Source organism: Tachypleus tridentatus, chromosome 5 (assembly GCF_004210375.1).
Source record: "Tachypleus tridentatus isolate NWPU-2018 chromosome 5, ASM421037v1, whole genome shotgun sequence".
In the NCBI taxonomy this organism is placed as follows: domain Eukaryota; kingdom Metazoa; phylum Arthropoda; class Merostomata; order Xiphosura; family Limulidae; genus Tachypleus; species Tachypleus tridentatus.
Window position 1 is genome coordinate 36725233 of NC_134829.1, and position 24469 is coordinate 36749701.

General features: G+C 36.1%; 1 protein-coding gene across 2 annotated transcripts in view; it reads right to left on the minus strand.

Annotated features, from left to right (window-relative positions):
- LOC143250948 (T-box transcription factor TBX20-like) overlaps positions 1-22187 on the minus strand; it is a 67013-nt gene extending 44826 nt beyond the window's left edge. The window contains exons 1-2 of one of the 2 annotated variants that reach the window (XM_076502178.1): positions 20979-22187; positions 9688-10072 (exon numbers count right to left, since the gene is read on the minus strand). In XM_076502178.1, coding sequence (XP_076358293.1) covers positions 9688-10072; positions 20979-21222 — 629 coding nt within the window. In that variant the 5' untranslated portion in view covers positions 21223-22187. The remainder of the gene's footprint in view (positions 1-9687; positions 10073-20978) is intronic. The other variant, XM_076502177.1, reaches the window with a different exon arrangement.
- Positions 22188-24469: the final 2282 nt, after the last annotated feature.

Genomic DNA, 24469 nt, shown 5'->3' on the forward strand with positions numbered 1-24469 from the left:
CCGCGAGGTGGCAGTTTACGCGTGAGGTCGGATAGATAGACCTAGTTAGGAATAGCTGACGTCTTTTCAGCTTCATCTAATTTATGTTACTTGAACTGCTGTGACATTTTGAGAGACATGAAGCAACTGCTGAAACCGTGGTCTTGAGGTTAATCTGGCCAAAGTTGTAAAAATATTATAAAGCGATTTACTAGGCCTTAATGCGGTACATATTAATATAAAATAGATTATTGCTTTGGGTTACGTGTTTAATTACATAAGATATCAGGTTCCATAGTCTGTACCAACTTGAAACTGAGATACTGGCATTATTACATTATTGTAGTACATAAAACAGATATCAGTTGTTACAGCCTAGAACCTCATGGTGTCTGTAGTAAATATCAACATATATGTCAGATATATTGTATGCGATAATCCTGTCTAAGAAGCTAACAGCACTAAAGTGTTTTAAACAGAAACTTCAAAAACGTTCAATGAAGGAGGACCATCCTATCAAGTATAGTAACGAATATGAACATTTATATTGGCAATTTTTCGCTATTATATTTACCATTACGGCAACCTTACTTGTTGTACATAAATTAGCAATCCTGAAGATGAAAAGTTTCATATTTTGCGACTGAGACCTCAATTTAGTAGGGCTATGGGCCTACTTTTGATTACATTTACCAACATCTTGGCTTCCAAAAGGAACAGCGGTAAGTCTTCGGACGTACAACACTAAAAATTAAGAACACAGAAGATAGCCTCATGTGGCTTTGCTATGAGAAAACACCATTCCTAAGTGGTTCACTTGATCTGGATTATTAACATTAATTATTTCTGTAAACCGTACAGGGGGCTGAGTAAGTTTATGATAACAAGTTTGAATATGCAAATCAACCATTCATGTGACAGTTATTACCGATCGGCTTATGCCAAAACTATGTTTTTATGTTACTTGGTGCTACGTATATGTCACCAAAAACTGAAGAACATCTATTCATACACTCAGGTCATAAGTATAATTTTCAAGACTCAGGTATATTTTGATTGATCGCAATGGAAGACAAAGGAATATGAATCAGCTTGAGCCACCAGAACCATCTATAAAGAGACCAGAAACAGGCAGCATTACAGCCATTGTAAGCAAAGCACGGTATCTTGTAACAGGTGGAAACCCCAGGAGCACAAAAGTCATTGGTCAAGGCTGTTAACATGCCCTACGCAAGAGTACTGTCTAATTAAGAAGAAACTTTGTTTGTGGAAGTGACATATTTGTACACAAGTTAAGTTTCTTCCACAACATATCCATTTAACCGCCACATATATCAAGCAGTTGAAAAATGAAACAGGTATTCATGCTATTACATACTACGAAGTTCTGTGCAAATCAGATTGGTGAAACGAACGATGGGTTATGGAAAGTGCAGAGAAGAGTGGTGTGTTTTGGACATGATAACATCACGAACGGAAACTTTTTTGTAACGGCAACCATGTTACCGAGCTGCTGTTAATACGAGGGCTGTTCAAAAAATACGCGGACTGTTTGAATTGCGCGGCTCCAGTTGGTTCCAGGGGAATCCGCTTGGTGTCGCTAGGTTCGCACAGGTCAGCTGATTACGACGCCATTTCCCGATTGCAGATATCTTCGTTTGTGTATTAGCTACGCGGTTTTAAGTGAAGTGCGATTTTTTCGTTTGGCGGATTTCAGAATGAATGACTTGAAGGAGCAACGACTTGCTGTGAAATTTTGTGTTAAACTTGAAAAATCTGCGACTGAAACTTTTGCTATGCTCAACACGGCTTACGGTGATGTTGCTATGAAGCGTACGGCATGTTTCAAGTGGCATGAACGTTTTAATGATGGTCAACAGTCCATTGAAGATTATGAGCGTCCTGGACGTCCTTCCACGTCAACTGACGACCCACACGTCGACAAAATCAACACCCTGGTGCGGGCAAATCGACGTCTGACTGTCAGGGAGCTTGCTGAAGAGTGTGGGATATCAGTTAGATCTTGTTACGAGATTTTGACCGAAAAATTGAAGATGCACCGCGTTGCTGCGAAATTCAGCCCTCAGAACTCGTGAGTTTTTGGCCAAACACTCGATCACTGTTCTTTCCCACCCTCCTACTCACCTGACCTTGCTCCTTGCGATTTTTTCTTGTTCCCCAAACTCAAGAAACCCTTGAAAGGAAGAAGATTTGAGACGATTCCCGAGATTAAGGCAAATGCGACGAAGGAGCTGGAGGACATTACAAAAGAAGCGTACCAGGACTGTTTCAACAAGTGGAAACACCGTTGGGATAAATGTGTGCGTTGGGGAGGAGAGTACTTTGAAGGGGCCCAAACCTGTAACTTCTAAATAAAGTACATTTTGTTTTATGACGTCAGTCCGCGTATTTTTTGAACAGACCTCGTGTGCACTCTTTTCAAATTGAACATTTGAGGAGACATGTCTGTAACGACATGGTGAGGGTCCAAGATCCTTTTAATATAACTCAAACTCTGTCCAACTGGAATAGGTATGGTCCTTTACCACCGAATTTCATGAATGTAGAGGGGGAAAAATATTCTGAGTATTATAATATACCACACTATCTGTATATCTTCTTCAACTACAATGAGAGATCCAAGCTTAAACCAATTAAGATCAGGCAAATTCGAGATACAACCCATTCTTCCATAGTTGCTACGAGACAGTCATAACGCCCCCCCCCAGTGGCTCAGCGGTATGTCTGCGGACTTAAAACTCTAAAAACCGGGTTTCGATACCCGTGGTGGGCAGAGAACAGATAGCCCATTGTGTTGCTTTGTGCTTAATTCAAAAACAACAACAACAACACAGTCGTATCCAATATGTTCTCATGGTGTTTATCAAATCCAACTTCATCCGTTTGAAGGATTCGATGAATTGTGGGTTTCATTGCTCCACATCAAGGTTTTCGCACTGTTTATAATTTTAGTTTTGATCCTCAGGGCAACATGATGAACACATAATATGCTACAGCCATTCAGAGAAATCCATCGGTTACACTTTCTTATGTACAGTTGTAGTACTGCGTGGAGTCACTAGGTGGTGTTTTAATTACTTCCTTGCAATTTATTTACAGAATTAAATAAACATTCAACACTGAGACATTTTAGCATTCGGTAATTTTATGGTTTTAATATTTTGTTTTCTAATAACGATCCAATACATCATTTTGTATAAGGTCCGGCATGGCCAGGTGATTAAGGCATTCGACTCGTAATCCGAGGGTCACGGGTTCGAATCCCCGTCACACCAAACATGCTTACCCTTTCAGCCGTGGGGGCATTATAGTGTGACGGTCACTCCCACTATTCGTTAGTAAAAGAGGAGTCTAAGAGTTTGGCGGTGGGTGGTGATGACTAGCTGCCTTCCCTCTAGTCTTACACTAATAAATTAGGGACGGCTAGTGCAGATAGCCCTTGTGTAGCTTTGCGCGAAATTCTTAAAACAAACAAACACAACGCTGCGAGAGTTCGTTGGTTATGTAAAACTTTTATATGACATTACTGTAGATTGAATCTGATACTTCATTATGTGAAGATAATTAGGTATCACCAAAGTGCATTACACAGTTGCAATTAGATATCAGTATACAGCATCACCAAGTGGCAATTACGTACCATAACAGAGCATTATCTAGCAGTGATTAGATACCATCACACTTCACCAAGCGGCACTTAGGTACCACAGCACAGCATCATCTAGTGGCACTTAGCAACATCTAGTATAAAACAATCTTGTAGCAGATGTGTCTTGGGACATCTCTGTTGGGTTGATCATGCATGGTCTTATGGTTAATGTCCTCAGATTGTGAATCAGAGGGTTATAGTTCGCGTTCCTATGCCTTCCCCTCCCAAAGAGCTACTTTCCACACTTTGTGGATGATGTGGGTGCGTTACAAAAGTGCAACCAGAAGAGCATATCTAGAATTGGCCACAGATACTGTTGTTTGTTTCCACTACAGTTTATCAGTTCACGTTTAGGTAGGTTTATGCGCAAGTAATATTTTCTGTGTTTTGGCGCGAAGTTTTTGAGACAAATAGACACAGCTTGTTTCAAATTCATAACACCCAGAAATAAAATACTCCACAAAACTCATCTAACGATTAAAATGAAGACTGTGAAGAAGACATTGAAGAATTAGACGAGAAATTTAACAGCGTAATTGGAGATGCAAATCGAAACTGAGCAATGTGATGTAAAATAGAAACACGTGATCAGGATGAAAAACGAATCAAATAATTTAAAATATGCTTATCCTATCATCAGCACCGACAACCCCATAACATCAGCTTTACATACGGTGTACATACTTACCATATGAATTATTCGGCAGTATTTCAGTATAAAATTAAATAGAACTTTAAATTTAATTTCAAATTTGAACCAATGAGCGGACCTCGGTAACCTTATAGGTAGCTTCGGCTATGATATCAAGACATCTTACTTCGAGTGAGGTATAGACCGAATGACATCTGAGAACAGAAATTAAAAAAAAACAACACTACAAGGAATTTTTTTGCTCTTACTACTGTATTTATCTTCTTAGACTCAATTAGAGGTAAGTTAACAACGCAACAGAAGGCTTTCCAATAAATGTCTTGTCAAGTCAGACAGTTACGTGGAAGGACAGAACTGTCACAGATGTTGAATACTTGTTATTGGTTAATGCATTAGCATCTTAGTTTAAAGGTAACTGTATTATGCATATAAGTTTCAATGCTGGAAGCCAACTGCAAGAGCATCTTTGATTACGTAAAGTTTCTTCTTAAGTACTGTAACGTGTTTTGTTGTTCAAATGTTTGTTTGTTATTTATAAACCCCGTTATTTTATATCTTTCAGTCACGTTAGTTTATTTTAAACTATAGAGTCTTTTGTTTGATGGAGAGCTTCCATTCGGGTGAGCATGAACAGCGTAGTGAAGCGCCTGCTCTTTATAAATACCATCCAAATATGTATAAAACACATTCATAAGGTATCAGACTCGTATAACTTCATAAATACATTTACAGTGTAGATTGTAAAAAATTCCGAGGATCATGCTTCCCAGTAAATATTTGATACTAATTGTCCCTTTGCCTTCAAAAATAGCACATTATTTTCAGATATCTGCCTACGTCTCTGTTGGAATATCACAACTCTTGAAGAGAAAGAACAAACACAAAAGCTATCTTCAAGCATCAAGGTTCATAAGTTCCAATAACTGCAGAGTGTTTACAGTGTGTAATACGAGGGTTTCGGGTTCGAATCCCCGTTACACCAAACATGCTTGCCCTTTCAGTCGGATGGGCGTTATAATGTGACGGTCAATCCCACTATTCGCTGGTAAAAGAGTAGCCCAAGAGTTGACAGTGGGTGGTGATGACTAGGTGCCTTCCGTCTAGTCTTACACTGCTAAATTAGGGGAGGCTAGCGCAGATAGCCCTCGTGTAGCTTTGAACGATGGTTCAAGTGTGGCTAACATAGAGTCCTCACAAGACCATCGTTGAACTTGTAGCCAGAACAGATTCTTCACAAGAAAGTCATTGAAGCTGTGTCAGCACACAGTCCTCACAAGAACATTTTTCAAGCTGCGGCCGTATAAAGTCATCACAACATCGATTAGCATTTGCTGAAACAGAGATGTGTGACCACAAACTGCTCATGGTGATTTTTTTGACCAATCGAGGACGCGATGTTGTCATGGTTACACTTATGGCTAAATAAAAATTGCGTCACAACTACGTGTTAAACCAATTCGAAGCAATTTCCTCGTAGGCACAGTGAAAGTGAAGGATAATAAATATAATACTCCAATAAAAATTGCAATGAAGCTGGGATTGCCTCACGATACTCTTAAAAAAATAATAAACAAGAACTTGAAGTTAACGATGGTTCGCAAACTTTACAAATGTTTCATAGTCACCAGCTATTGTCACGAGAAAAATAACCGAAAACTAGAATCACATCAAGCTCGTGCAACTACATAACTATCAGTTCTTCCGAATCAGCTCCGATGAATTGCTATCTCTATGATCTACTTAAACATAGGGTTAACACATGAAGCTCATTTACAATTAAAAATGTAGAGGAAGTGTGATACAAATACAGCAGTTAGTTAACAATATAGCAAGATGTCCAGTGTTAGAGTTTAATCATGCTCATTGTGACAGCGCTCTTAACTACAAAGCTGTGTGAGAGAAAAGCCATCATAATGTCGATAGAATCTCACTCGTGGCCCGGCATGGCCAGGTGGTTAGGGTGCTTGACTCGTAATCTGAAGGTTGCGGGTTCGAATCCTCGTCATACCAAACATGCTCGCCCTCTCAGCCATGGGAGCATTATAAAATTATAATCAATCCCACTGTTCGTTAGTAAAAGAGTAGTCTAAGAGTTAGCGGTGGGTGATGATGATTAGCTGCCCTCCCTCTAGTTCCACACTGCTAAATTAGGGACAACTAGCGCAGATAGTCCTCGTGTAGCTTTGCGCGAAATTCAAAAACAAACAATTAAGAATCTCACTCTAAATACCAATGTTTTGACATAGTGCGCATATTACTATGGCACTATGGTAAGTAGCATTTACAGTATATATATGATATATGCTGCTTTAGACGGAAAATATGGATTACTGTTGTCCTCGTACTTGTGTGTTTGTGTTATTATTTCCAGCGCTATATTTCATGTGTGTTTGTTGTGCGAAATACGCGAAAAGTTGAACAGTAGTTTTTGTCTACTCTAATCTAATCGAATAGTGGGATATGACTGTCACACATGTAACGTGCCCAGAAGTAAAGGGCGCATTTTCTGAGGCAACTAGACGCCAACCATAGACTCTTAGGTTAACCGTATGCATCTGTATATCGTAGTGTTTATGCTATAATATAAGTGTTTGGTACTGTGAAAAGAAAAACTGACACATATATTAAACACGTGTTTCCATAATCCCGCAATGAAACAGTTTCCATGAATATTTATAAACAGAGAAGATGTCGTATTTATTTATCCCAATAGTTTGACGTATTTCAGTTATAATAATTTCACATTATCTTCAGCTTACAAGGTAATTAATCTCTCTCTTCTGTCATAAACATCAATGTTTTAGAGGGCTAGTAGTAATCGAACTTGCATATATATATATGTATATAGAGAGATGTTCGACTTATTACACATATATAATGTAACTATAATACCTTCGTAGGATCTGCTTCACCACGTACTATACATAGGCTGGACGTCTCGCTTCACATACAGTTTTATTAATTAATGTTAAGTTAATGCAAACAGCTGGTTGTGCCTATTAGCTACAACAGTGTTTGTTTCCTCTCAATACTTCGTTAGTAATAACACTTCAGAGGTTTACCTAATCAACAGCAGGTCTTTAAAATGTGCAATAACAGATCACCTGTCGTGTTCATGTTTTTGTTCCTTTCAGATAGTCCGTTAGTAATAACACCTCGGAGGTGGAAAAGTTACACAAGTGCTATATATTTATAACCATTCTTAATTTAAACTGATCGACTAGAGGAAATTAGGACTGATAACATTATGTAATACAAATTTTGTTCCTGGATAGTATGTGTTATTTCTTAATTGTTTATGTTGTAAAAGTACAGAAAATGGCCGTTATTCCCTTCAAACTTTTGCTTTTGTGACCTGGATAATAAAATTTAGAAATTAATCTTTATTCTATGTGAAAACGGGCAAATTTGAACATTTTTATTTACATAAGGTCTGAATTAAACAACATATGAATCAAGATTTACATGTATTTATACCAAAGTTATACAAAAATGTTTAGAAGTGAGTAGTTTTTCGAGATTTGCGGCTGTAATGTAAATCACTTTTATGTATCAGCCCCCAAATAAAGTCTCTCATCATGTTATCGTTTACGCTCCCAGGTCACAAAAGCAAAGTTTGAAGTGAAAAAAATGGTCTTTCCCATTTACTTTAGGCATAAGTAATTGGGAAATAACACTTTCTGCCCAGGAACAAGAAAAAGTAAAAATATTGTTACATAGTGTTATCAACAGTATTCACCGCCAAATCTGTGGCTACTGTTGTTTGACAAAATAACGAGATTTCATTCTCATTCTTGAAGTATACCCACGACCCCAAAGCGTATGGAAAGATTTCTACTGCAACGGGATGGAAACCATGAAACCTCGCACTTACAGTCCGGGTACACTGACCACTAGGCTAGGCTCGGTCCTGTTAGCTATAAACTGGTGTTTAGGAAGTAATCAGAGAGTTAAAATATGTCTTTTTTTTCCTTGAAAACCTAAGCTAATTCAAACTGATTTTCGAAGGCTGGTGCGTCTCTATTCAGCTTGTCCTCTATCTTTGTTTTGAAACACTTTGCAGTGATGTAACGTTATGATAATAGGTAACATTAAAATAACCACATAACCACTTTTGTTTGTTGACACGTTTCGACAGAATATTTGTATAACATGCTATTAGGCTTATAGTTCTATCTTGAACATTGCCTTGTATATAGGTAAGAATAAGTATTATTCTTTCTTGCCCTATTTTCGTTTTGAACTGAAATAAGTCCTGGTTCTATGGTATTTTGTGACGATATGAAACAGTGACAGTGGCTAAAAAATAGTGTCTAATGTTTTAATGAGCTGGCGAATGATAAATGTGATTTAAAAAATACGCTCTTTGTCCTTAATATAAGGAACGCTCACTTGTGATAAGCAGTTGATAAGCATTTCGATATAGATACAAGCTGAGATCACCATCAACTGACGAGGAATGTTTAAACTTAATTAAAACAATGTAACTTGAACGGTTATCATATAATTCAAAGTAATAATATTAACATAAACACTATCACAAAATTTTAAAATTAACTGTAATAATGTTTCTTCATAAACAGCATTTACAGTTTGTTTCCATACAAATAAACAAAGATTTTTAAGTGATTCCACCCTTGAACACCCTACATCTCAGAGACCATGAGAAAAGTGTGGATCTCTGATCTTGAATCTCTTTACAATATTCAACATTATCTAAAGCGTCAACCTGCTCAGACTGTTTGAAATGTTCTCAATAAGCAGGTTTTACAAAATAGAACTACGGTTAAGTTCAGTTTTGACCCACTTAAAACATGCCCCGTAGTTCAGAATGCTTAATACAAATTTTAATTGAGACTGGGAGCAGTGGACTTGAAAGAGTTAGGATGCAAACAAACATTTCATCTTTACATGTATATAAAGTTGACTAAAGTTGTACAGGGAGACTTATGTGACATCAAATGTGATAAGTACCTCTCAACTTTTGTCGTAAGATGTAGTAACTGTCTCTTAAAAATAATTAGAGTTATTTGTCAATTTCTGCAACATGTGTTATAGTGCGCTCTGTAAGCCTTTCATATAAGTTTTATTTTAGTCTATAACATGTCCAACGATACTGAAATTAAACATATTGTTCTAATAATAAATAAGTCATTTACGTGTTTACACAACTTACATTTTCACAACTTTGTACTTCCCATGTCTTTTCCTATGAATACATGGACAATCACTATTTATATACATTGTATTACTAACATTTCTAAGACTGTTGTAAATGGTATTAAAAGCACTGAAACTTTAGAAGGTTATGATAAAGACATTTGTTATAACACAGTCTATATAGGTAATTATAGCACGGTTCTCACATAAAGGAAAGGCTACTCACCGCCCTGACTTAGTGATAATCATCTCGGTTCCTAATTCGTGGAACTTTTCCCATAAGTCCTTTGTTTCTAGATAAGCATCGGCTCGCTTGAGTTCTTCGCAGTTACACTTGGGAAGAACCTGCGGATTTTCTTGCTTCAACTTCCCGCTGCTGTGACTAGCTCGGCCGCTCTTGTAGATAGATATGCCAGAACTGCTGGGTTCATCTTCCCGCTTAATCTGATCCGTGCTAAGCGAGATGTCATCGTCACTGATGTCTCCAGTTTTAATATCCTCTTCTTCCAAGATGAATTCATCGGAGATAGGGCCCTTTGGTAGCGAACATGTCGAACTGGACACAACTTCTATTAACTGACCGGGACTAGTGGTTCTTTCGACCAGTTTCTCTTTAAAAATAAAGATAAAAGTACTTTTCATGACTTTAAATGCATGTTCTCATAATATTATTAGTGGGCTAAGAAACACAAACAACATAAAAATAATGCAAATCGACATTATGTCACTGGAAGCCCACAAACGAACAACACATGTAATCGATGAAATACTGTGGAGGTTTCTGCTTAACAACAAACAAGTAAATTACTGTGTGGTCGTTATTAGGCGAGGATTTCAGTAGATATTAATTTCCAAAACTAATTGCACATCACAGTAGGCATAAAAATGTTTTCTTGTTTTAAAAAAATAATGGTTATGTAATAATAATCCAATGGGTAAAATAAACACATAAAACACAAAACAAGGAAATATACATACTAAAAAGAACAAGTCTCACCACGCGGTTCTGCGTAAAATTCCAGAACTGTCTCACAAACAAACAGAATTATCATTATGCTATTTTTATGATAAAAGAAAACAAAAGCCAGTGTATTGTTATACAAAGCAATAATTCCTTAAATCTGTTTAAGTTTCATTAATATAAATAAACATATTCATAATATTTACCTTCGGAAAATTATGTATATTTTTCAAACTACTATTATTTCTTTTTTATTTATAAACTTAATAAAATATACGATTTGATGCATTATTATTTACTTACATAAGTGTATGATTACTAAGTGTCAGTTGAAGAGCTTGGTATCTTTTGGATCAGGGTCAGTTAGCATTTTAATTGGTTATTTGCAAATATTTTATTTTATATTTCAAAATACTTCTTACGTTGTAAGGCCTCCTATGTTAATTACTCTGATCCCACCAACTGGAAACGGAGCCTTGCATGGTTAAGGCGCCCGACTCTCAATCTGCGAGTTACGGGATCGTAACCCCTTACTGAACATGCTGGTTTAACACTTCAAAATTCGGGATGGTTAGTGCAAATACCCCTCGAGGGATTAGCTTTGCGAGACCATTCGGCAAAACAAATAAACTCTTTTTAAAAGTTGGTAGCTCATAAACGGTACGGCATGACCAAGAGATTAGGGCTCTCGACTCACTATTTAAGGGTCGCGGGTTCGAATACCTGTTACATAAACATCCTCCCCCTTTCAGCATTTGGGGCACCATAATGTGACGGTCAATCTCACTATTCGTTGGTAAAAGAGTAGCCCAAGAGTTGGCGGTGGGTGGTGATCACTATTTGCCTTCCCTTTAGCCTCATACTGCTAAATTAAGGACGGCTAGCGCAGATAGCCCTCGTGTAGCTTTGCGCGAAATTAAAAACAAAACAAACTCGTTTTATAAATACAGATACAAGAAGTTTCCGCCATCAACGTATTACTCGAACGACCTTCCAATATTGGAAATGTCTGACTTATATGGAATATAACTGAATTCCTTCGTGTTTGTTATTTGTGATAAGATTCACACACAGGAATATACAGTTGCAAAAATATCTTTCATTAATCAAAGTAAATAAAAAAATACTAAAACGTATAACTGTTAAATAAGGAAATTCATATCGCTGTGCAGATACATGAAAGTTTGTTCCAATATTTTTTATATTAACTAGAAATGTATATCATGTACTGAGAAAACAACAGTTAAAAATACAAATAAATTCACATAGGCATAAAATAAACAAGACAATAAAAATTTCATTTTGTGTTATAAAATGGAATTATCAAAACATCATTAAAAAGAAACATATATATATATAAGAGAGAACAAATTTAAATTTGTATATTATTGGTTTAAATTCAGTAATTTTTTCAATACACACTAATTAAGTTAAAAGTAAAATGTGCTTTACAAGACTCTAAGTTCATGTAAAAAGACAATATAGTCAGCATATGGATTATATATGAATTCCGTTGAATATGTTATTCTGATAAAATTCACACACAGGCGTATACATTGCGAAAATATCTTTCAATAATAAAAGTTTATAAAAAAACTTATGAAAACCAGTAAATGTTTAAACCTATATGAAAACATATAAACATATGAAAAACTATTTGCCTACCAAGTACATATCATACAACAAAACACTGTCTACTACACGTCATCCACCTAAACACTGTCTTCTACACGTCATAAGATAAAACACTGTCTACTAGATGTCATAAAACAAAACACTATCTACTACAGGTCTTACAACTAAGCACTTTCTACTACACGTCATAAAACAAAACACTGTCTACTACGTGTCATTAGACAAAACACTGTATCCTACACGTCATACAACAAAACACTGTATCCTACACGTCATACAACAAAACAATGTATCCTACACGTCATACAACAAAACAATGTTTCCCACACGACATACAACAAAATACTGTGTAGTACACAGCATACAATAAGATACAATCTCGTATACGTCATACAACAAAACACTGTATCCTACACGTCATACAACAAAACACTGTATCCTACACGTCATACAACAAAACAATGTATCCTACACGTCATACAACAAAACAATGTTTCCCACGACATACAACAAAATGCTGTGTAGTACATACAATAAGATACAATCTCGTATACGTCATACAACAAAACACTGTATCCTACACGTCATACAACAAAATACTGTATCCTACACGTCATACAACAAAACAATGTATCCTACACGTCATACAACAAAACAATGTTTCCCACACGACATACAACAAAATACTGTGTAGTACACAGCATACAATAAGATACAATTTCCTATACGTCATACAACAAAACACTGTATCCTACACGTCATACAACAAAACAATGTATCCTACACGTCATACAACAAAACAATGTTTCCCACACGACATACAACAAAACACTGTCTCCTACACATTATACTATAAAATGTTTCTATTTGAAATGAAAAATCTGATCGTTTTGTTTTTAAAAGTTAATTTGTGATAGATTCTATTTCCATCCTTCCTACTGAGATGAAACTCACCATATAAAGTTAAATGATTTAAATTACTAATAAACAAATAAGATTGAAAGCATTTTTTTCATTTATGTCTTAAAGCATGAAAAAGAATTAGAAATGAATAAGGTAAAAAAAATCACTGAGTTCACGTGCACAGAACTGCGTTCAGACTTTGTATTCAAATATAGCGATGGCGTATTGGTAAAGTTCTCAAGGAATCCAATAATTTCATATGTGTTTTTACACTATTAAAGGCAAGTTTAACTCATTTATATAAGACATTAACATTTTTCTAAGTTCGAATATATACATGGCGATTTGTCTTGTTGCTGTCTGTTTAACAAATGCCAAGAATCCATAACAAGAGATATTCTGTTGCTGGTGGCAGAAGTATTCGACAAATTCATCAACGTACAGCTTCTTCCAAGGTCCACCACATTCGAGCAAACATTTGTTATAAAGCACATTTAAGTATTAAACCCTGATGAAATAGTGTTTTCCGCAACAAGCATACAATACTTAGATAGACATACCGGTAAGTCCAATATTTCTCGCGTCACCTATGATTGGGTTAGAAAGGCTCTTAACAATAATTACTTGTAGTCTGGTAAGCAACATAAGGGAATGTTTTACATCTCTGAGGAGACCTAGTCTTTTATTGAGACTCGTGCAATACTTTAGAGTTTGGGACAACCTGTCAAAGGCGATAAATGATACATTTTCCAATTTTAGTCAACAAAAATGTATCTTATTAGGGTTTTTGACAAAATATTTCCGTTTATCTGCCATTAATTGAAGATCTTAACCACATGAGTTAAGTTTTACTTATCAGGCCGTTCGTGACAATAAGATTTAGGTTATATTCTACTGTGGAAAAAAGTTTCCTTTGGTTCTATTCCAATAGCGTCATTTTAGAATGCGCTATTTTCAAGTTTTGCAATTTATAAACTAATTCTATATAAGTTGTTAAAATGTGGGGTAAAAAACATAAACTTGAAGACATCCAGAGACCAGGAGTGGCATTAAACTAGATTGCTATAATTGTAAGTCGAATGATTTGTGGTATGTAACCCGTTGATGTTAAAAGCACTCCACACTTTGAAGTCGTGGGTAAGCTGTAAGAAATACGGTCAAATTGAATTATTTGGTTAGATAAATTAGCCCAGATTAAGAGGTAGTGGTTTGTACTATTGACTAGCTGTTTTAACTTATACAGTAGAGATCGCTGGCTAGCTTACAGCAATTTTTGGTATGTAACTGCAAGCTATCCAAAGGTGTATAAAGACTATTTTTTAAGACTTTTGTCCGACAAGGAGAATAAAACAGACCCTGAAATTAGGCATATTTCAAATGTTCATACACTTCTGTTTGGCCTTCATCACCCACAGTTGGCTGGCTCAATCTTTTATATGGCAACTTGAAACTGTCTGTTAGAGCAAAGAGGTATTTTATTTGAATTTTTCCCTGAGAAGGTAAGATACAAACATCTTGAAGTTGGGTACGTTTTCACTTTTTTTTTTGCTTTGAATTTCAAGACACAAGCACTTACTCAGTTAAGTGAGTCAATTAGTATTTTCCACAAAGCAAGATATGCAATTAATATCTAATGAGGTCATCAGAGATTTGATAAAAAAGGAAAGAAATATCATAATTCAGCATTGTTATTTAGTCAGTTTTGCTTCCTGAATGGGCACCTTTAACTAGTGTGTATAAATGCAAACATTCCTTTAGTTAGTTTGTATCTCTTCGCCATTGTTTATTTTATTCATAGTTTTAAATCAAAGAAGCATCTTAATCGTAACCAAGGTAAAAAGTTTGTTTTCTGTAAAAGAATTTTTTTTTCCAAATTTTGCTACTCACTAAAAATAATGAGAAAGCCAACTACATCTCAAGTCTTTCACTTGAGTATTTTTAAAAAACATTTATTAGTTTTGTTATTAATAGTTGGTGAGCGTATATATATACCATTAAATAATGAATCAATTGATATTCCATATAATTGGATTTGAAATTTATAAAGACCCCCTTCTCCTTCATCGGAGGGAAAACGGTAAGCTTACGGACTTACAATTCTAAAATCTAGTGTTCGATTCTTGAGGTGAACACAACAGATAGCTTAATGTGTCTTTACTTTACTAAACCCAAACGGATTTAAATAATGTCCTAATTATAATACCGTTTTCCCTCCGATGAAGGAGAATGGGGTCTTTATAAATTTCAAATCCAGTTATATGGAAGTGCACGTGCCCATGCTGTCATATCTAATATTTCTGGTTCGCTAAAAACTAATTATCAGCACTTATGACAGAGAGCTTATGTTGAGACCGTGCGACATACGATGTTGCAGTTCATATTAGGTAAGCTATACCTTCTCAACAGCTTCGAGATTTTTAACTCAATTTCAACAACCTAGTAGTGCAACGTATCACTATCTATTGTATCCTTGATATGGGTTTAATTTACTTATAAATATTTACTAATACTAGATAATTCGTTTTCATACGGTCAAGTAAATCAAGTTATTGCACATGGTATCAGTTTGCCGAAATATAGCCTTGTTTTAAATATCTCTACAAGTCTGCAAATGTATTTCTTCTGTTTATCAGGTATGTTCGGTACCAATGTTATTTAGTAAGCAAGAAATAATGTGAAGTGTGTTCACGTACTTTATACCAACAGTTGTTATTTAAATATATCTATATTATTCTGTATCATGGTAGTTGAAAGGCCGGTTTATTCAACACAGTGTATAAGTAAGATTGAGACTCGTGTAATAACGCGAGAGACATACACAAACGTGAAACGTGACAATGTTCTCAACTTTGTGTAACATACAATCCTCTACAAAACGTCGGAATATGTCTTGCATATATAGTTCATTCGTGAAAGAGTATGGTACTTCTCCTTAATGTAACAACATTGCTCTAAAATTACCGCTTTAGCCTGAGGTTGCACTGTAATTTGATAATTGTCTTCCACTCGCACTATTACACAGAAATGCATGCCTCTTTCCTTTGTCCTTATCATAACAGTATTTGATTTTCTCGCGCAAGCTCTGCTCACAGATTAATTCAAAGTAACTAACACGTGCATCTGTGTCCAGTGCCACTGCCTTATATTCGTCTTATTAAAACACCTTGACCACAACAAATGACTTCAATCCTTCTCGACACTCAATTTTCTTTCGAATATAATATGAAAAATAATTATTTTAATTTTCACTGAATGAGAGTTAAGAGCCTTTTAACCCTAAAATTACTTCTGGGGTCCAGGAGTCGACTGAGTTTTTAAATATTTTTTTTTTTCTGAACAATTTATGCAGGAAATTGCTCGCGCACAGCGCTGCTGACTGTATGAGTTTTAAAAAGGTATAAAAGTCCCAATAAACATCAAAATAAAAATTACCATCAACATTCCGGTTAATTACACTAATCAGTGTTATGTATTTTACATAGAAAGTAGATCATGTCACACATTCTTGATGACGAGAAACCCACTTGAAATAAAAATGTATCTCAGAGCGGCTGGTATGGGTATTACAACTTTTATTGATAAGAAAGGTCGAAACGTTGTTCTCTCCTTATTAATAAAAGTGTTAATACCAATACATGTCACACATTATATGGTCAGTTCTTTCGACTTACACCCAAGTGGCACAGCGGCATGTATGCGGACTCACACCGCTAAAAATCGGGTTCCGATACTCGTAATGGGCATAGCACAGATAGCCCAACATATAGCTTTGTGATTAATTCCAAACAAACAATCTTTAAACTAAATACTGTGACGGGCCAAGACGTAAAATTATTTAATTAATATGATACAATATGAGACACATACCGCGGGCTTCGTGAAGGAGTTTGTACTTTAAATTAGGGTTAAGAATGAACCAACTTTAATGTACTGTACATATTGAAAACTGAATGACTCGAAGATAACTAAAACAGCAATTATACCTATTCCCAAATGCTCTGGTTACAAATGTTTGATAATGTAGTACGTATACTTGGTATAGTGATATATGCATTAAGAAAATTTTAATTTTCTCTTATGTTACACTGAATATATTATATGAAGTTATAAGGGACGTTTACTTTGTATTTATATTATAGGAAACCTGAAGTTAGAAGCAGTTTGTTCCTTTGTTGTTAAGCTCAAAGCTATACAATATATATACATACATTTCAATATAAATAAATATTTTGCCAAATTGTGTGAATATTTTTCCCGCTAGGGGGTTAAGTTCCCTAAATATCTTCTGCATCATTGTAGTAAAAATACTTGAATGCTTGGTTTTTACTCCAAGAAAAAGTGTAAATATATGCATTATTACTCCTATTTTTATCATCAAAGTTTACACAACGTTTTAATTTTCTATTTATTTTTCCCAGTGATTAATTAGTTTTACATTCACAAAAGTAGTTTTTGTGAATTATTTTTAACTTCTAATACAACTTATTTTTAAAATTTTACCTGGCATGTACAATGAACAAAACAGTTGCTTTAATTATGGTCATTAAATTTGATTATTTTGCAATGTGCCAACTAAAATCAATCAGTCTGTGATATCATAAAAATTATGGTTTGTTAAACATTATATATTAAAAGAACAAAATAAAATTTAATATCACTCTATGAGTCTATGAAGGTTTATAACTTCCAGCTGTCTTTAATTTTCCATTATGAACCTAATTAATCATCTTGTACGTATGGTTTATCGCATTAAATGATGAAAAATAAACACGGTCAAAGAAACGTTTTCTGGAGTTGTGTATTTATAGCAAAACGTTGTTTGTAATCAGTGACGAATTTGTTTACCTTAAGGTTGTCGCTAAGTCTTCAAGGCTAACCAGTAACATAATATAGAGGAATAACTGTCGTCATATCTATCGGGAAGGCAGAATGTCAGGAAATCTTGAGGTTGTATTTGTTTTGGCCATCACATTGGCTTGGAAAGTGACCAAGGACTTGCTATAAGCTAAACAAAATGTTTGTTTGTTTGAAAGTAAGCGCAAAGCTACACAATGGGCTATCTGTGGTCTGCCCACCACAGGCATCGAAACCCTGTTTCTAGGGGTACGAGTCCCCAGACATTCCTCTGTACCACTAGGGGAAGGGGGCAAATGAAATGTAAATGTTTTTATAAAACGAAAAATGCCTATTGCGACACAGAGGTAGTTTCCAGAAAACCAGTTCTTTCAAACATATTTGTCTTTAAGTGTAAATCTGTTCGATTGTTGTTGTTTTTCTATTCACCAAAATATTTTAATGAAATATATATAGTAATGAACACTTCATGCTTTTTAGCATTACATTCACAGGAAGTCATCATGACTGTGGGTGTGAACGTTATGTTTTATTCTGAGTATTTCTGAAACGCCAAGTTAGGCGTAGTTTTCATCATTTCATTTGATGAATCATACGATGAGATGGTATCATTGGTTATAATGGTTTCTATACAAAGCTTCAGAAACAATAGTAAACGTTGTTTTAAATATCAGCGCTCCGTAATATTTCCGTCATCCTAAAACTTGTTCATGAATGTACAATACTACCAGAATAAGTTTGTTTTCACTTGGAAGCATTCTTCCTTCAATGCAGTGGTTCCCAACCAGGGGTGCTCACACCCCCAAGGGGTGTGAGATAATATTTGTTTTCACCACCTTCACCTTTATTCTTAAATAAATAATTACTGTGAGGGGTGCGAGAACATATTAAAAATGTTTAGGGGTGCGGGGCATAAAAAAGGTTGGGAATCACTGCTTTAATGGGTGGCTCATCAGTAAACATGAGAGCTTACAACGCTGTAATTCGTGGTTTAGTACCTTCAGTGCAAGAATCCATTGTGCAGCTTAACATGTATCAACAAACCTTTCAGTCGTTACACTAGTAGACGAAATAGTTTAAACACGTTACTTATTTATTTCCCGTTTTTAAATTGTGTAAATATATATTTATTATTAAAAGAACACTCTGGCGTTCATTGATTGATTTTTGTTTAAAAACTAATAATTATTCAGTTAGACGGACTGCATGTGTATTGTTCCCTCGTCATTACAGATTGGTCAGAGCATAATTATAACTGGCTATCAAAGATGGCAAGCAAGACGTAATTCATATTAGTCCTAGCTAGCCAGAAAAATATACAATAATAAAAGCAAGAATAGTAAAATTGTCATTGAGGCTATTGTATCTATCTGCCTATCTATCTATCTATCCGGCCCGGCATGGCCAAGCGTGTTAAGGCGTTCGACTCGTAATCTGAGAGTCTCGTGTTCGCATCCCCGTCGCGCCAAACATGTTCGCCCTTTCAGCCGTGGGGGCGTTATAATGTTACAGTTAATCCCACTATTCGTTGGTAAAAGAGTAGCTCAAGAGTTGGCGGTGGGTGGTGATGACTAGCTGCCCTCCGTCTAGTCTTACACTGCTAAATTAGGGACGGCTAGCACAGATAGCCCTCGAGTAGCTTTGTGCTAAATTCAAAACAAAACAAAATCTATCTATCTATGTATCTCCTTATATATACATATATACTTACCTATCTAACTACCTATCTATATAGTTATGTATACAGTGGAACATGTACGTGACCATTTCCAATTCAAAATAAATAATAATTACAATTTCTATTGTGTTGTTTTTTTCTACTTATATTATGACACCTAGATATTTCTCCAGACATAAAGAAAATGCATAGCCAGGTGATTAAGGCACTCGCCTCATAATTTGAAGAACGTGGGTTCAAATCCCCGTCGCATTAAACATGATCGCTCTTTGAGCCGTGGGGGCATTATAATGTTACGGTCAATCCCACTATTCGTTGGTAAAAGAGTAGCCCAAGAGTTGGCGGTGAGTGGTGATGACTAGCTGCCTTCCCTCTAGTCATATACTGCTAAATTAGGGACAGCTAGCGCAAATAGCCCTCGTGCGTGTAGCTTTGCGCGAAATTCAAAAAGAAAAAAAAGTATGATGTTCATCACAGAAAAACATAGTTAACTTATGTATATAATCCAGTCGCTAAGAAGAGCTATACTATTTGATAAGTAACGATCTGAACTGGATAGCTAGTCCTGGAACGATAGCATTAAACATTCGTTTTTACTGCTTAATAAATAATCCTAACATAACTGAGAAAGTCAAAAAAAGGTCATGCTTAGTGTAGTGGTCTTAGTTTGATGACACTTCAATAGTAAACTGAGTCAATTTTTTTATTCAAATTTTGTTTGTTTGTAGTTAAGCACAAAGCTACACAATGGGCTATCTATGTTGTGCCAACGACAGGTTCTGAGACCCAGTTTTAGGCATTATAAGTCTTCACTTTGAGCCACTAAGAGGCGAGGCTTTTATTCAAGAAAATTAGTAATTCAGTAAACAGATGATAAATGTTGCGGGTTTACTGTTTTTAGTACAACAAACTGCCTGACAGTTAAGAAGCAAGACTTGTTGTGAAAATTCAACCAATGGAAAAAAGGATTTCATTGTTCCTTCAGTTGTTTGAAGTTGGCACAGAAATATAACTGACGTAGAATATACTTGTTTAAAAATTGTATTCAATACAATGATTTTATTTTTTTAGCAAATTATGAGCTAACATCGTGATGTTAGTTATTACCGCGTGTTTGGGTAACAAACATCACAAAAGATATGAACGTGCACTCCTATAATGTTACACCATTCTAATGTAAGATGGTATTTGTTTATTCATATTTCGATAAACTACAAACAATTAAATAGGAAGTTATGTTTCCCAGACGTCAGAGTGTGCGGACTCAGTTTAAGCACGTTTGCAGTAATCCTAGTGAAGTGAATGCCTTAGGGAAAATAAAACACTTTTATAATTATTGTATCACGTACGGCTGTTACGTAGAGTTTCGGTATTGTCCAAGAAGGTAGTGTCTCTCTGTCGCTCGTTTACTGACGCTAGATTATACCAATCTACATACAGACAACGTTTTAATTTATGAACACAACACTAGCTAAGCAGTACTTACCCAAGGGAGAGATGGCTTCGCAGACAGGTGAAGTCACTTGGTCGGAGCCGTAGTCACCGCTATCCTCGCTCGAGGCTCCGCTTGGATTAGCGTGTGAGTTTGCGATCAGAGCGTCGATGGAAAAATGTTTGGCTCGCACAGAAAGCTGGGGAAGAACGTTGTTCTTACGGGCTTGAAGAGTGACAGGCGGCGGTAGAGGGTCCCCGGGGTCCATGGCCGGGCTACGCGGACCTGGCGCCACCATAGAGTTCGTAGTAGAGCAGTTTTAGAAGAAAAATTTATTACACTTTGGGGAAATAACGGGGAAATTGTTGAAGAGAGTCAGATGATCTTTAAAGCTTGTGAATCAAGGTGATTCCTTAAGCAATAATGCCACTAAATAACATTGTGAGATCAACAGTTGAAAAAGTATATTTCAAAATAAGTATTCTGGAACCAGTAAACATTTAGCACTCTATCCACTGGGACCCACAGTCTTTTTTGCCGTCACTTGAAAAGTTCACAATTAAATCAGCGTAATATAGCAAGCTGTGTTATAAAACTGTACCAGTTTTATACGTGGTAGTACTCCATTAAATCGGTGAACTCGACCGAGAACAGTTGAATCGATGAGATAAATTGTAAACACTGGCTGTGTAGAGAGACAGCCGGTAACGAAACTGACGCTTCAAGAAAGAAACGGGGAATCTTGAGCTGACCTTTGGGATATTATAACTAACTTCTCAACTTAAGAATCGGTAAGTTTTGATGCAATTTCCACCAAAAGGTTTCTGTAATATAGAACAAAATGCATCTTTTAAAAAACAACAACAACAAATGTTGTGTAGCTTTAGAAGGACTTAGGACTACGTCAGCTGGATCACAGATATCGTAGCAGGGTGACGAGTCGTGAAACTCTGCCTGGTCTGCGATACAGTAAATTCTTATGTACTTACACTGTACTTAAGTCTGTTTTCTGGACGCACGCAGGCGCTTCAGTAACGAGTCATCGACTTGGGAATGCTATTGGTGACATTCAACAGTTTGTAAGAATCCACGATTCATCCAGCTCTTGCTAGTCTACGCGCTTGTCCAATTACCACCTATAGGAAGTGGCGCCCTCTGGAGCGATCACTGCTCATACCAGCTGAGCTTTTGTAAGATCTTTGCTAACCAGCAACAAGGTTTGTGTTGGGTAAATCTCACATCAAAAGATGAGTATACGATTTTTTTTTGCTCTGTAGCGCCACCTACTCTCTGGGAGATATGAGGTGAGCTCCGCCCTTTTAATATTGCACTAAGTGAGAGCATGTGCGATTATTGGGTATCGTATGTTTTGTGTATTGCAGAGGAAAGTCTCAAGAGGAGAAACTGGCGCAGAGTGTGGGCGGAGCTGTTAAAAAACCTGATTTTAGATTGGCTGATATACTCTTAGTTCCTTTGGTGGATTCAAATCGTTGGGGATGTGTCAGTTTTCAGAAGGTAACAGCTGTTTACATAATATGTGTAGTTGTGACGTACCCAAACACTTTCCGTGTCACTTCTCTATTTTGTGTCACTGAGCGGAATTTGACACTCATTACACGATGATTATGTGTGTCGCATAACGTACACAAGGGATGTCTGGTTCTGGTTGGAGATAGATTTGAACCGAATATCAGAATTCGGCAAATAATATTTACGTGTAACGTATCATAAACGTGTTCATAAATTCTCAAAAATGTGTTAACTTTCCCTGTATTTTATGTCCAAAGCATAATATTTATTACATTTTACTTCAATAAAAAACGGATGTGTTTTTGAAGGTTTTATTCCGTTGAAATAGCGAATAGGTGTCGTTTAACTAATGCAGCACGTGGTTGTTGTATACAAGTTATACATACGTTTCTCTACTATTACAGCGAACTCTTACATGCAGTTACAAAATCATGTGATAGGAAGAGATGTTAAACTCTAAACACTTTAGATACATTTTCTTAGGACCACCTTTAACTTAGATAACCACAAACAAGGATACATTTGTAATTCTCAAATATTACATCTACAGGTTAATTAAATTCAACATTTGCAGCTGGATTTAACATTGGTCAGATTGTGTTTAGCTCACTATGGTGTATTGTTAAATAGCAAATTGCACACTGATCAGTTGATTACTGCGGTTTCCCACTTCACCAGTTTCCATTAGTCAAGCTAATGCGGCTATAGAAGACTCAATCCAATAACTCGTCAGTGAATTTTTAAGGATTAACAAATCCTACACCGCGATCAACTGAACAGTGCACTTACTCACTTCACCAGCTTTCACTAGCTCAGCTATTCCAACTGTAGAGTATGTTATCCAATAAGCTTTCTGTGTCTTTAGAAGTAGTAAACAGCTCAGTGATATCCTATATTATATATCAGAAACTCATCCAAACTTTCAAGTTCCATTTACAGCATTAGTAATATCTTCGTAACTTTATTTATTCACTCTTATTTATAAGAGCTTATCCCAGAAGACCCCAGCGCGGCCAGGTGGTTAAAGCACTCGACTCGTAATCCGAGGGTCGCGGGTTTAATCCCCGTCACATCAAACATGCGCGCCCTCTCAACCGTCGGTACGTTATAATGTTACGATCAATCCCACTAGTTGGCGGCGGGTGATGATGACTAGCTACCGTCTGTCTAGTCTTAGACTGCTAAATTAGAGACGGCAAGTGTAGATGGCCCACGAGTAGCTTTGTGCGAAATTCAAACAAACAAACAAACTTATCCCAGAAGGAGAAGATAGTAGTGTAAGTCATTCATTCTATTTATACTGTTACGTGTTTAGCTTTTCTTGTTGGCAGTTAAGCAAAAAAAAAAAAGTTTATAGCTTTATATATGCAATTACAAATTCAGTTTATTCACGTGTTTATGCGTTGAGAAATGGCACTATATTTAATCTGACAAAAACAGAAATTCTGTAATGCTTAGCATCCGAGTGTGCTTGCACAGTTTGCCAGTTTGGAAATAAATATAAACAGTGCTTGACAGTTGAAGGAAATGTCTTTGTTTTTAAATTTTGTCTGTTTTAGTAATTGTGAAAGTCGAAAGAAACGCACCTTAAAACTCTTAAAAAGCAAACAAAATTATACAAATATATTATTTGAAATAATGTTTCGTGGTATTTTGTTGTATGGTGTTGAAAGTTATTTTTAACAACTAAGTTTAACGAACGGAGCTTTATTCACTGTTCTTGTTTGCTGTTTAAGTGTTCTGTGGTATTGCTAATGGAGTAACTGAATAGAGTGAACGGCTGACAACTATTTAATCAGCATGGCTAATACTTAAGCTCTGTTTGTAGGGGGTATAACCCCTGTGGGGTCAATTCCCTGGAGGTGAAGTGCTCGAGGAAACAACCTGCAAGGCAATATGATCTCAGCCACTTGCATGTATATACAACATAAATAAGCATCTTCTGGTTTGTTTATTTTTATAGGTAACGCCATAAAAAGAAACTCAGCAACTGTGAAACTATACACAACCATATG